This window comes from Aedes albopictus, chromosome 1 (genome assembly GCF_035046485.1).
Source record: "Aedes albopictus strain Foshan chromosome 1, AalbF5, whole genome shotgun sequence".
NCBI lineage: Eukaryota > Metazoa > Arthropoda > Insecta > Diptera > Culicidae > Aedes > Aedes albopictus.
In genome coordinates, this window is record NC_085136.1 from 258536034 (window position 1) to 258550178 (window position 14145).

At 41.2% G+C, this 14145-nt stretch overlaps 2 protein-coding genes and 2 long non-coding RNA genes across 6 annotated transcripts in view; 1 reads left to right on the forward strand and 3 right to left on the reverse strand.

The window, feature by feature from the left end:
- Positions 1 to 704: 704 nt before the first annotated feature.
- LOC109623054 (CAAX prenyl protease 2) lies at positions 705 to 2510 on the reverse strand. Its single transcript, XM_020077520.3, has 3 exons — positions 2091 to 2510; positions 1615 to 2027; positions 705 to 1443 (listed from the first exon to the last, which is right to left on the reverse strand). Exons 1-3 carry the CDS (start codon positions 2273 to 2275, stop codon positions 1103 to 1105), a joined length of 939 nt encoding a protein of 312 aa, XP_019933079.3. The 5' UTR covers positions 2276 to 2510; the 3' UTR covers positions 705 to 1102.
- Positions 2511 to 11184: 8674 nt separating this feature from the next.
- LOC109411403 (baculoviral IAP repeat-containing protein 6) overlaps positions 11185 to 14145 on the forward strand; it is an 86764-nt gene continuing 83803 nt past the window's right edge. For all 3 annotated transcript variants that reach the window (XM_029860329.2, XM_062846670.1, XM_062846671.1), the window contains exon 1: positions 11185 to 11508. The gene's annotated coding sequence lies outside the window, so the exon portion shown is untranslated. The remainder of the gene's footprint in view (positions 11509 to 14145) is intronic.
- Positions 11273 to 12075, reverse strand: LOC134285594 (uncharacterized). Its single transcript, XR_009996492.1, has 2 exons — positions 11710 to 12075; positions 11273 to 11567 (listed from the first exon to the last, which is right to left on the reverse strand). It is a non-coding gene; the product is annotated as an uncharacterized LOC134285594 (long non-coding RNA).
- Positions 13047 to 13561, reverse strand: LOC115264864 (uncharacterized). The gene is made up of 3 exons (XR_009997239.1): positions 13378 to 13561; positions 13210 to 13313; positions 13047 to 13147 (listed from the first exon to the last, which is right to left on the reverse strand). It is a non-coding gene; the product is annotated as an uncharacterized LOC115264864 (long non-coding RNA).

The following is a 14145-nucleotide window of genomic DNA, read 5'->3' on the forward strand; positions in this document are numbered from 1 at the left end:
GGCTTGATCTTGAGGAACTTCTCGTCGTCTCCCATCGTGGCGGATTTTTTCAATCGGCTTCCAGAATCTTCTCGGTTTGGGTTCACTGGGCCCACAACCTTTTAACAGAGTGAAAACTTGAGACACCTTTACTGGTTGGTGGTTGACAAAGGAATGATCTAATTTATTTTCTAAAAGTCATACATCGAATAATCAAAGGTTGCTATGATCTATTGTACTCTAACAAGGTCGCCCTTCGTCTCCTTAATTCACATTGATCAACATTTCTTGTGGAAAAATCATTTATGAAACTTTCTTTCGAAGACCGCAAAACGATTGGATACTTGTGGAAAAAGTTATTGATTTATTACCGATTAGTGATCGAACGAGCGGCTTTTTGTTTTGTTTTATTAGCAGCACTGTAGCTGCTGCCTTGGCTGCTGCTGTTTCCGGGGGTGGTGATCTCATCTCATCATCCGAGCCGTCATCATTATCAATGACTTTCGCAGTCAATCTAGTACTGCTCCGAAAGCACGCTCAACTAATTTCAATCAATTACTTGCTACATTCACTACAGCGGTGTGTACTGTCTTTTTTAAAGACGAAGTACATGATTGCGAGTAGAGATAGAGGCAGGCCTAAGTGATGTTAGTGCTGAAGTAGTCATTAATGGGGAATTTGTTTGGCATGGAACACTTGTGACAAATATTTGTGACACGAATAACTCAACTTAAAAAATCAAACATTTTATTTTTGTATTTGTTCTACAAAAGGTATCTAAGTCGTTTATAATACACATCGTATTTTGTTTGTTCACGTCTTAAATTGGAGATCTTAATCGACTTGTTCTTTTATGTCTATGACATGTATGGCTGGCCAATAGCTCCCTCTATTTCAAGCAAATTCAAATTCTAGAACTATACTAGAGACCCTAACAGCAAAAACAGTGATCTTAATGCGCAGCTCAGTATAAAATTCGATTGTGTAGTATGTATGTTGCGTATAGTCGTGGAAATTTATACAAACACTAAACTAGTGCAGCCTGCTGAAGGCTACAAAAATGGCAAAATTCTTAGAGGAAGTTTTACATCCCTTCTGAACACTTTCCTAGCACTCACCTCCGTCACACCGCTCCGGCCCAAAACAGATTGTTCGCGTACCAACTGGGTGTGGTAAGCGTCGGCAGCAGCACTATCCAACCGACCAGCCCCAGCACGTACAGACCGATGAAGATGAACTTCTTCCGGTCCGGTTGACTGAGCACCTCTTGGAAATCTGGGAATCCCATGTGGTTGCAGAAGGCGTGGGCCACAAAGGGGGCCGCAAAGTGACCGGTTCGTACGAACAGATACGCCGAATAGATGCCGAAGATGGTGGTGTAGAAGAACTGGAAGAACGACACCGTCAGCACGATCCGCAGGGGCATTCCGTCCCGCAGACGCTCCTTGATGTGGTGCAGATGTGCTGGAGAATAGTTGATACGTGTATGAAGGCTACTGTTCACCGTCGGTGGATTAATTCGAGTTGCTTTGTTACAAATTCAGGGAAGACCTAATAGAAAGTCTATTCGAAGTTCCCCATGTAATTTCTCGCAAGGTCTCTCTGTCCCTTCAAACAATCAAACGAGGTACTTACCCAATCCGAACAGCAGCGGTGTGATGAGCATGGCCGTGTGCGGCCGGAAGGTCTGCAACAGCAGTGGCAGCATGCAGGCACGAAAGGTGAACTCCTCCGAGAGTGGCGCCACCAGATGGTTCCGTAGCCACTTCAAATCCTGCGCGGCATTCAGCCAGTACATTGGTTCCGAGTAGACGCGCCACAACCCGTTGGTCAGCGTTCCGCTCAATGGTCCCAGGAAAAGGATGGCAGTCAATAATAAGGGCAGAGCTATGGCCGTCAGTAGGCCCTCTAACCGGAAACCCATAATTTCCCACATGGTGTGCTTCTGGAACACGGCGTCACAGGTCAGGGTCATGACGAAAACCGGTGCAATCATCATTACGACGAATACGCTGAAAAAACGCCTCTTGATGGTCGAGGGGTGATCACTGAAATGCGCAAAATGACGATTGAGTCCACTTGACTACCTAGTTCCTGGGCCCATAACTCACCGGTCGTGCTCCGACTGCCACACGTACAAACTACCGACGTATATGACGGCTATCACAAAGCAGGCGCCGACCGAAACCAGCGGTGAAAGGTGAACATCCGAAACCGTCAGGAACACATTCTGATCTTCCTCCGGTGCTACCGCGCCAGCCCCCAGCTGCCCATTCGCTCCATCACCGTCATCCATCGTTTTGGAAGCGATCCAGATGCGAGCAAACAAGTTCCAGTTTGCAACCGCGTACACCAGATTATCCACTTTGATTGACTTACCCGGGGTTCGGATTCACGGGGCGGCACGCGGATTGTGCAATTTTATTTCATGCACAAAAAAAAACCCCGAAAACTTTTGGAGCAAAACAGATGGGATGCAAGAAAATTGCATCGCATCAGCTTGCGTGAACGTTTACGTGCTAAAAGAAGAAGGTGGTCAAAACAAAACCGCGAAAAGTGCTGGTGCATCGAAAGAGTGAGCAGACGTCAAATTGTGTTCTTCTCCTTTTTGGTTGGTGATTCGCAGGAGGTACTAGATTGAAGCATTCTGAACCGTTTCGGAAACAGTGGAACATTATGAAACTCAAACTGGTAAAAAATATTTATTGCGCATTCCTCACCGAGGGGGGCGACATCTGCAGATTATCTTGATTTTAGACCATAACTAAATTAATCATGCTTTATCCACTTATCCGCGAGCGGTAATGGCGGCGGCGGGCATATCCAATCGGTTTAGATTTTGACGTTTCATGGGGGAAAGTCAAAATAGTTTCATTCTCCTCCTCACCCCTTCACTCACCGTTTAGTGGCGCCAACCGATTGTGATCCCCAAGAAACGTCAAAATTCGAATCGGTTAATTGTGCCCGCCGCCGCCATTACCGCTCGCGGATAAGTGGACTTCAATCCACTTATCCGCTAGCGGTAATGGCGGCGGCGGGCACAAATAACCGGTTCGAATTTTGACGTTTCTTGGGGATCGAAATCGGTTGGCGCCAACAAACGGTGGGCGAAGGCGTGAGGAGGAGAATGAAATTGTTTTGACTTTCCCCCAACAAACGTCAACATCCAAACCGGTCCGATATGCCCGCCGCCGCCATTGCCGCTCGCGGATAAGTGGATTAAATTAGAAGAATCATCAATAATCGATTAAAATCGTGCATCGATTATAATTTTGGCCTCGATTTTGGCATTATCAGCGAATCGAACTCGGAATCGAATATAACCGATAATGTCAAATTTCCTCGTTTTTGTTATTGTTTACAAAAGTTGTGATGAGAGTTGTGATTACAAGCCGAACTTTGTCCAGAGCGTTCGAGGCTAGAACATTGAGCTCAGAAGCTGCGTCAGCTGGTGTCACGTTCTGAGGATTGCGTGTCGACCGGGTCCAGTTATGAACGAATTGATTGGGTTCTCCCCGCATAAATCCAAACCACACCAAAACATCACGGAATATGGTTTATAGTCGATTCTAAACCATAATCATTATGGTAATCTCAACCATAAGTCAACCATTACTGAGTAAAGTTTCGACAATAATGAATAAAGTTTTTGAAGACTCGACCATATGAGAAACGGGTCGTTAAGAATGTTTACCATATCAAAATACTACTTTTTGTGAAAGAATTTCGCCCGACGACAGTAATGTAAACATATCCAATAAGGTTGAGAAATCTACTGCCGGAAAGTTGGAACAATAGACATATATCAGACTTCTAATGGCGCAACAAATCTTGTGACTAACATCTAGTAGGTGTGTGTCTTGGATGTGGTACTTAAGGTGTCAAATTTCAATGATTTTGATCATAGCAATCTTAAATGAATACCAAAACAAATCCTTAGATGTTCCTTGTGACAAGTCAATCGTTACGATCTTCATTCTTAATATTTGGGGTTTTGTGTCGCCGATGGCTCTCTGTACTAATGGATGTGCAGAAATGAAAATTGTAAGAAACTGTTAGATGGTTTTACTTCAACAACCGCCAAGATTCAGCTTGGCTACCTTGTGAAGGACCTGAAAAGTGCCATCGTTCGCACTTCCTGCTCTTTGACTGAATACGGGTGACCCGAAACTACTTTTGATACACAGGAAATTGCGATTGAATCTGAAATGGAGCATCTAACTGCATTTAAAAGTAGAATAGTGTGTATCGGAAATTTCTTCTGCTTGCTGCAGTGGTCATCCAAACTAGTATCCGAGACTCTCGTAAAAGATAATGTATCGGGGAAGTTGATTTGGCACCTTAAAATACCAATAACAGTGAGGTCTAAATGCCTACAGTAGCCTGAATTACTACGGAATTTTCGCCCAGAAGGGGAGTCTGGCCATCATAGTGGTTCTGATAAAATTTCCTAAACTAACAAAGCCAGACTCTTCAAAGATCTATAGATTTGTTCACTCTAGAATAAATTGGATCTTTTAAATAGTATTCCAATTAAATTCTCACGGGGCGGAGCGGGGAGAGGGTCCTGGTTGATAGATAAATTTAATGAATTGGAACAGGTAAACGCAAATTGACCGGCGGAAGCATTTTGGGCTCAACTTTTAATAAATGCTGTGTAGGACTGCTTGTCTGCAAGAATCCGCATTGTCATCGGTATAAGTGGTATGTCCCGTATATGCCAGATCCTAGGCCAGATCAGTCTCCAAACGGTTCGCTCCCGCAGACTGTATCTAAAAATAGAAAAATAAATAAATACTATTTGACACATTAAGTACCACCGAAGCACGCCTTTCGAAAATCAGGACTACTATGGTTGAATCATCCTAGTCACAACCACAGTATGGGGAAATAGCGCCTCTATCGTTCTATACTTGTACTTCTATTGTTGGAACTATGGTTGGGCTACAATCGTACAATAACAGGAAACAGTTGGTGGTGTGGTTCAAATAAGGCGTTCTTTTTTGATTTATTTCTAAACTTAATTGAGGTAAAATTCAAAACGCAAACATTTCTAATCATGTATTATGAAAAAAAATCTCTTAATGTGTCATTATTGTTGATTTACCGGCTACTTGTATTCTACCGGTCGCTTCAGTATGGCCTCCAAAGTAGCCGTTTTGTAAAAAAAGTAACTTAAAACTGTTTTTAAACATTTTTATTGTATGCGCTATTCCTCGTTGCCGCTACTCAGCGACATTCATTTTTTGACAATCAAGTTGATTTTTATATGAAAACGGCTACTTTGTAACGGCTACTTAAGTAACCGGTAGAATACAAGTAGCCGGTAAATCCACAATAAATCACAACAACTGATATTTTCAATTCTGGTTGAATTCCCGACGAGTACTGCAGCAGCTCAGACGAATGAGCGGATGGATCCACTTCCACGAATACATTACATTTCGGCATATTCGGACGAAACACAACCACGAATTTCTCGAACAACAGCCTTGTAGACATATCAGGAGGCACAGTTGGTGCCCTTGTTGGCTCAGTATCCGCAGCTGTGTTTGATGTTAACAATTGTTGACGCAATGCTTCGGCTCTACGAATGTAAAAAAAAAACACAACTTACCTCCATTTCCACGTCCAGTGCAGTTATTAGAGCTCCCGATTAAGCGGCACGAACTCATAGGATAATAGCAAACTACCGAGCAAAATAAAAACAAATATAAACGAAAACATTCCTTTACCTAATTTCCTGCAAATTGAAAGATGGCTGCCAATTTTTCGAGTTGCGATTCAGCCCAGCAAGTGAACCACATGTAGTGCGGTTCGAAAATGTTCTCATATGGTAGATGCGAATGTGGTCGAATCGCAACATTATCAGATAAATTTCTGAACAATAACGGCTTATGTTCCAGCAGTAGTTGCAGTCCTGCTATGATTTTACCGTAATCGGATGAACATACAAAAACTATAATCAAAATAGGTTACCATTCACACAGCGTTCACGATACGGTTTGTCTTGTTTGGTTAATTTCTATGCGGGTCCTTGGCGTCGATGAAGTCATTGCCGGAAGGTTGGACGATTTGGTATTGCGCGCAAACCCCAACATTTTATTCCCACCTTTGGGTTTCCGCGCCGAAGACCCAGCGCCAGATTCGGCGACAAAGAGATTTGACAGCAGTCGCCGGACAGTTGGCAATCCTGATATTTGACGGCGGTCATCCGTTAGCTGTGAGAGTGGATTGTTGTCATGCACATAGAGCATTTCGCTGAAAATGCCTAGATTGAGTTTAAATAAGGGCGAAAGTAACATGAGAGAGTTCTCTTCATCGACTCTCTCTTCTTCAAATTTAAGTGACAAGTTGCAAGTATTGTTGAACTTTTTGGTCATAAATCGCTAGGTTGCGATGCAATCAAGCGTCTGACTATAAAAAAGATCGATTGAATTTGCATCTTGTCACTTTAATTTGCAGAAGAGAGAGTCAATGAAGAGAACTCTCTCATGTTAGTTTCGCCCTTATTTAAACTCAATCTAGATGCATGTGTATTTTGTTATTGTTGACAGATTTTTTGCTGTGTTAGTGTAAAATATAGCGATTTGCTGTATCGCGCAAGCTTTCGCTGGATAAGAACGTCATACAACTCAGCGAGGCAAAGAAAATTTTCAATGAAAAAAGCAATATCGACGCTTAAGTTTGATAAGTTTGTTGTTTGGCATTCCGTTTGCAAGGGGTTCTATGAGGGTGCTGCCGTCTTGGCTGCCGTACCGTCGTACACTTATCGTGACCTTCGAATTTTAATTTCTCCGATAGTGTGGCGGCTCAATAGAGTAAAAGAATTAAATAAGTTTTGAGGCTATTTTATTTGGAAATCTACAACATTGTATTTTTGTGCAAGAACTTCAGACTGTTGCCTTAAGGGGAAGCGCCCGAGGATTTGATTATGGTTTTGAACTTCGTTGGTGTTTGAGCTGCGGCTTGTGCAGGTTTTAGAGCAACAACCTTTCCTTTTGATTCCAAGTCCAAGGCAGATCCGGTCCCAAGACTGTTGGATTTTTAAGCTTTGTTCCCGAAAAGGAACCCGGTTGTGCTAAAATTTAAACGGCCTTCAAATGTTCGAATGGTTGTGGTGTGTCGACCTACGCGTGGAGTTGCCGGTTTGTTGATGGTTCTTCAGAAACTTGTCGGTGTGGCTGTTGTGCAAAACCGGTGCCGAAAATATAGCTTCCAGAGGGTCCCGTACTCAATTGAGATTATTACCTCTTCTGGCCAATCTTGACGTATTTGGCAATGTCGTCCACTTCCCAAGTAACCACGAAGCTGTATATAAGTGCATCAATTTGGCCATATATTTATATTTAAAATTGTGTAAATAATGCTGCACTACTTTAAACACCTCATTGAAGCAATATTAAAGTCGAAAAGGGCCCCACTAAAATTAAATTAGTGCCACATATTGCAGCACGTTGACAGCCATTGCTAAAGTGACATAAATGCATGTGCTGTACATTTGCATTAGCACAGTTTAATACGTTTAACATGAAAAACCAAAACAAAAATCTATTTTAGCACCGTTTCGTTATCGACGGTACTAATGCCCCCCCCCACATGAATGTTTTAACCATTTTTTTTGTTGCCGGGTCGAGAGTCGAAACAGAAGTGTTGAAGACCGCTATGAGTTCCATACAGTGGTGCCGTAGACCGTTTCTGCTACAGTGGTAACAAGAGATATTTCATTAACTAAAAGGAAACCGTTCTTCTGCCTCAACCATTTCAGTAGAGGGCAAAACGACTATGGCATATGTAATAGAATCCCTGTAATCACATTCTGATAAATCACTGATAAATACATAATGCATTCTAGAAGATATTTAACCAATATAAGAAAATTGAAGCACCCTTCGTACACTGCTCACAACATTATGCTAATAGGAAGCAATCAGTGAAGTACTAGATTGAAAGTAGTGAGCTGGATTTTTGTATGGTGAGATGATCAATTCTCCGTTTCTGCAAAGAAATGCTGCAAACAGCGTGGGTTATATGATTTCTTGCCTAAGTTGATGCTGTTTGAGCAAAACTTTGGGTAACTGTGTTGTTGAAGTTGCAAGAAATAAATAATACAACAACACAGTTACCCAAACTTTTGCTCAAACAGCATCGAATTAGGCAAGAAATCATATAACCCACGCTGTTTGCAGCATTTCTTTGCAGAAACGGAGAATTGATCATCTCACCATACAAAAATCCAGCTCACTACTTTCGATCTAGTACTTCACTGATTGCTTCCTATTGCGGTTTCCATCATTATTGGCATGTGATCATCAGAAAAGAGAAAAGGTCATCTTTAAAATGGTGTTGCTGAAGAAAGTCGTCGATCGGTGGATTAAGTTGGTCGGGAGTCGAACCAGAAGTGTTGAAGACCGCTATAGTTGACCGCAAGGGGAATGACATATCCTTTTCTAACGGGAATATCCGCATTTATCCGTTTCTAACCGTCGCTAACCGTTGCTAAGCGAGCTGCTAAGTGAGCAGAAGTTAGACGCGGTTAACGACGGTTAGAAACGGATAAATGCGGATATTCCGGTTGACCGTGAAGTTGTTAGCTCTTCTTGATTTCATTTGTTTACCATTGGGGTCAAGCTTTTATAATAGGGTCCTAAAATGAAAAATATTTCCCCGGTTTTGCTGCATAACACGGAAGAGCATGCTTTTCTGATCTCAATAGTAATTTTTCCGAACTTAAACAATAACAGAATAGTTAATAAACTTGAAAATAAAATAATGATGAGCAGGTCTTGTTTGACATTCGAGGTCAACCTTGACGTAACGAAAGTGAAACGGCGGGTTGCAAAAGACACCACATTGGCTCACTTTTGACAATAAATGTTCCTGTTTGACATACACGGTAAACAAAATTTACCCAAAATTTAGTGCTAAACAAGAAGTGTTGCAAAAATTATTAAAATTTTTGAAAATATATTTTATGGGCTTTATTTAATAGGAATACTTAAAAAATGAGTAAACATGTCGTTTTAATCAATGCTTGATCGAATTATGCAGAAATTGAAATAGGCCTTTAGGAGCCTATTGTATTGTTAGAGCAACCTTTGCTAGTTTGTACATTGCATTTATACAGTTTCTGCAGTGTTGAATAATTGAATTATCGTATACCGTCTACCCTCGTTGGTTTGACCGCATGTAATTTGAACACTTTTTAGTTTGACCCCCTCTAATCTGCACATCATTCAAACTAAAAATGATTCAAACGTCATTCTGCTAATGGAACGGTGTGAAACGGAACGCAGAACCAAAACAAAACACCAAATCAGGTTGCCAGTAGTGTATTTTTCGATGCTAACAGAGTTGCTAGACGTTCAAATTAAAAATTAATCCCGTTGGTTTGCATGAGGTGTCGTTCAAACCAACGGGGGTAGACGGTATCACCTTTTAATGCACCCTAATGTAAAGAAAAAATGTAATGCATCAAAACATTGATAATGCCAATCTAAAGGATTATTGCATGACAAGTGTAGAATTACTGCATTTCGCATTGCAAAGGTTGATATGCAGTCTAATTCGTGCAATGATATAATGCTTGTGGTTACTTGAGTTGTACTTCTCAGCTGTTATTCTCAGCGCCGGTTGGGAACGGAAGCTGGCTTTTACTTCTCATAAATCCTCCTTGTCCGGGCTAATCATTCTGTCGAAGTGCTGGCATGGACGTACATTAGATATAATTAAAATATTTATTTATAGATTTTGACGTTTCTTGGGGGAAAGTCAAAATAGTTCCATTCTCCTCTCCACCCCTTCACCCACCGATCGGTGGCACCAACCGATTGCGATCCCCAAGAAACAAAACAAATAAAAAAAACAAATCAATTCGATACAACGACTCACGTAATGGTTCATGGAATCGATCAAATCTGCAGGGGTGTAACTTTTTTCTTGCCGATAAAACAGGGTTGATGAAATATTTCCGTTTTGTTTTTATTATTCACTGTATCATAAAAAATATGATTCAGTGATTATAACATGAATAATTCACCAAAAATTTTGTTCGAGAAAAAAGGCATTTTTGAATGGTAACGATACTTAACAACCCATTCAGTCTATCATTGAGACTCTGAAAACTATAACTGCTATCATTAATATGATACGTTGTATGATTGATTTATGATCCTGTGAATGATAACACATATAGTGCGAAAACGATAACCTGTGCAATTGTTGAATGATACCGTTTTATTCGGGTATGTTTTTCTATCCACTTATCCGCGAGCGGCAATGGCGGCGGCGGGCATATCGGACCGGTTTGGATGTTGACGTTTGTTGGGGGAAAGTCAAAACAATTTCATTCTCCTCCTCACGCCTTCGCCCACCGTTTGTTGGCGCCAACCGATTTCGATCCCCAAGAAACGTCAAAATTCGAACCGGTTATTTGTGCCCGCCGCCGCCATTACCGCTAGCGGATAAGTGGATTGTATTTTTTATCCGGGCAGGTCCGCTGTCCAGCGCATTACGTCTGACGTTAGGTTTCACTATGGATTTTGAGAAAATTCGATTGTCGGGTGTGGGGAAACTTCGGGTTTCAACCACAACGACAATATCCACTTATCCGCGAGCGGTAATGGCGGCGGCGGGCATACCCAACCGGTTCGGATTTTGACGTTTGTTGGGGGAAAGTCAAAACAGTGTCATTCTCCTTCTCACCCCTTTACCCACCGTTCGGTGGCGCCAACCGATTGCCATCCCCAAGAAACGTCAAAATTCGAATCGGTTATTTGTGCCCGCCGCCGCCATTACCGCTCGTGGATAAGTGGATAAAGAACTCAATTCTTACCACCTATCTTGCAGAAATCAGGCCAAACATGTCTAAAGGTCCAATCTGCAGAAGAGAGGCTCTCTTTGGTTTCTCTCTCTTTCGTTAATATATCAGCTGTTTATTTGTATTATGATTGTCTCCTTGCAGTGAACGATGGTCAAAACAATCGTCTTTTGATTTGTACTGCAAAAATAGTTTAAAAGTGTACCATTACATTGCAATAATTGAAAGAGAAAGTGAACAAAGAGAGCCTCTCAAATGCAGATAGGACCTATTGAAATGTTTGGCCTGAAATCCCACTATCTTCCGGTTATGGTCAACGACATGCGAACCCATGGTAGACAGGCCCGTAAGTCACCTCGTTGCGAAGATCGCCACCATCAACGAAGCAGCGGAGAAAGGCGAAGGAGAAAATTCTCGCGACGTCTGCCATCAAGGAAAGAACTCGGAAAAGGGATTGGATTTTTCACGCGTAAAATTTCCTGTGCTACCAGTAACCGCAGCAGCCCAAAAGTAGTGCAAAGTGTGCCCCAGATCCGGAACTTCCGGTGGCAAGTGGATTCGTTCGGTGTCGCGTGCGGCCAGCTAGATTTTTCTCTCGGTTTTTGTTGGTTTCGATCCGTGCCGTGGGGTTCGTGAGTTTCGTTGTTTCGCAAAGTCGTGTCGAGTCGAGTCAAGTGTGAGTGGGTCGCCTGGTGGCAGGAGAAAAATGTGTAAGTTTTCTTTCTCCTTCTGATTATTGGGTGCGGGGGGTTGGGGAGACAGGGAGGACCTAGGATAGGATGTGACACCTGCAACTTCTCTGTCTAATTTCACTGCTTGCTGTCTTGTTTTTCCGCGTTGCTAAGATTATTGGTCCCCAAATTGGTCCCTTTTGGGCTGACTAGTTGTCGTATCCTATCCTAGGGGAGGACGATCGATGTGTGTTTTTTTGGTTCTCTTTCTGCCGATTAGGCGCTGGGTTGCAAGATTTGCTAGGAAATCCGCTAAAATATTATTTTATTTTTTACAGTAATATTGTGGCCTATTTTTTGTTAATATGAGAATTAACCATTGAAATACTGTATTTTTTTTTAATTACATTCCTTCTACATGTTTTTGTACAAAAGTAATCGATTATGCTTTTTCCAGCAGCTCTTCAACATCAGATTTCTAGAGTGACATATAAAAAGAGACTAATTAAAAATGGTGCACTATTTTCATATTAGCAGTTTGTTTTAGGTATTTGTAATATTGTATTATGTACTCCAGTGTTATCTGTATTTTTCCCCATTTGTGGTTTTTCCACAGACAAACAGACGTAACGTCTGTTTGTCTGTGCTAAAACCATATCGATCTGCCCACCCATGAACTTATCCACGATGACGTCACACGCCAACTGACAGCATGCTGTGAAACGGTAACTGCGGGCCGTGTTTACTAAAATCACTGCTCACATCTTGCATCCGGCGAGATCCGGTGAACATCCAGTGAACTTTCGGTCGCTGGATGTTCATGAATATGTCATTTTTGTAAACATTGCCCGCAGTTACAGATGAAAAGAAGAAGCAATCCAGAGGAAAAAGAAAACCGTGGATTAGTCCATTGGAATGCATATTTTAAGGCCGCACGGGACGACGTGTAATTTTTCCTATCTTCCCTCTCTTTCTAACAATTTGCCTCGCGATTTTGAAGAAGCAAATCTCAATTTCCACTGCACTGACGTAACTGAAACTTTAGTCGATTGTGCACCACAAGTGAGCAAATGAACGATCAAATTTCTAGTCAATAATATGAAGTAGAAGTTGAGATTTGCATCTTACTAACAACAGAGCAATGGCGGACGATTCAACCACCGTCCCGTCCGGCCTTAAGTTTATTTAATCAATGCATATATTTCGTTTTTGCATTAGGATGCATATATCGGCTTTATTCTTGTAGAATGCATATTCGATTTTGTTTTTGTTTTTTTTTATTCTTCGCAACTATAGAAAGAAAGCAATTACATACACATTTGGCTAAATTTTTACTTTATTTCCATTGTAAAATACAATTATTTCAAAACTTAACAATAACAACTAGTAAGGGGCTGTCCATTAATTACGTAAGGGTTTATGGGGGAAGGGGGGGTTTGAAAAATCTTACGCGCCATAAAAAATATTTGGGTTCTCATACAAAAAATCTTACAAGGGGGGGTGGGGGTGTCGAAAAATCGTAAAATTTCCCTTACGTAATTAATGGACAGCCCCTAATACGTATGATCCATGTGATGCACCAGCAGTTCCTAGCAAGGCTCCCAAGTGCTCCTGAGGTTCCTCCACCATTCGAAGTTTTCCGGATGCAGTAATTTTATGTTTCCGTTGATGACAAAATCTGTTATGGAAAGAACAATATTGTAATTGATTGTTTCAATCAAATATCCAGCTTTTACTTACCTCAATTAGAAAATTCTCGGAATCCTGGCGAGGTTCCAAGTTGTTCCCGAAGTTCCTCCACTGTTTCGAGTTATCCGGATCCGTTCAGACAGGAATGGCAAAATCTGGTATGGAAAGAAAAATATTGGATTTTATTTACTACCAAACAAATATACATATTTAACTTACCGAAATTAGGAAAATCCAGCAAAATATCCTCGGACGACAAAAATCCATTTAGAAGCAATGGCGGTTGGCAACTGAAAAATTTTCATAAGTCCTTAGACTAATAACAATGCCCCGATATGCATGGAAACCAATAAATTTCAGATATCCTTTGGAGTGTATAACATAAATGAACGTAATGCATACATTTCACACATGTCAATGTTTAAATCTACGAAATGAATTATTAAGAAATAAGCTAAAAAGTATATTCATATTTATCCGTGCTGCAGAATCTAAACAATTCGTATGTTCATAGCCTTCGCTAGAAGTAGAAACAAAATGAAAAGTTAGTTTTCCTTCCTTTCAACTTCCACAACACAGTTCAATCTATCATATGCCTACGAGTTACGCATTATCTTCGTACAATCTGTCACTTTGGCATCCACGCATCAATGCGTGATTAGCGTGAACCCTCTACTAATAATAATCACTTCCCAACAACACTCCGAACGTAGGTTCACCACAGAGTGCATCAGCTGGCCTGTGGTGAACCAACTAGCGTTTTATACATGGTACATGTTGTCACTAAATGTTAGGGCGAGTTACAGGGGATACTCAAAATAACTAGGACAGGTAAAATTTTCACTTTTCAAAAAATGTTCAACTCGCTGTAACTTTTTGAAAAGGGCATCAAATATTCTCAAATTTTTACTGTAAGTTCATCAACTAGTTGTGTATCAGTGATTCAAATTTGGAAAAGATCGGACTATTCTTTACGAAGATATAAAG

Excerpts from the sequence above, each read along its gene's own strand:
- LOC109623054 (XM_020077520.3), bottom strand. The coding sequence starts at position 2,275 with ATGGATGACGGTGATGGAGCGAATGGGCAGCTGGGGGCTGGCGCGGTA. Across the intron at positions 2,028-2,090 it reads TGGCAGTCGGAGCACGACCG|TGATCACCCCTCGACCATCA; the intron begins GTGAGTTATGGG and ends TGCGCATTTCAG. Across the intron at positions 1,444-1,614 it reads ACCGCTGCTGTTCGGATTGG|CACATCTGCACCACATCAAG; the intron begins GTAAGTACCTCG and ends ACTATTCTCCAG.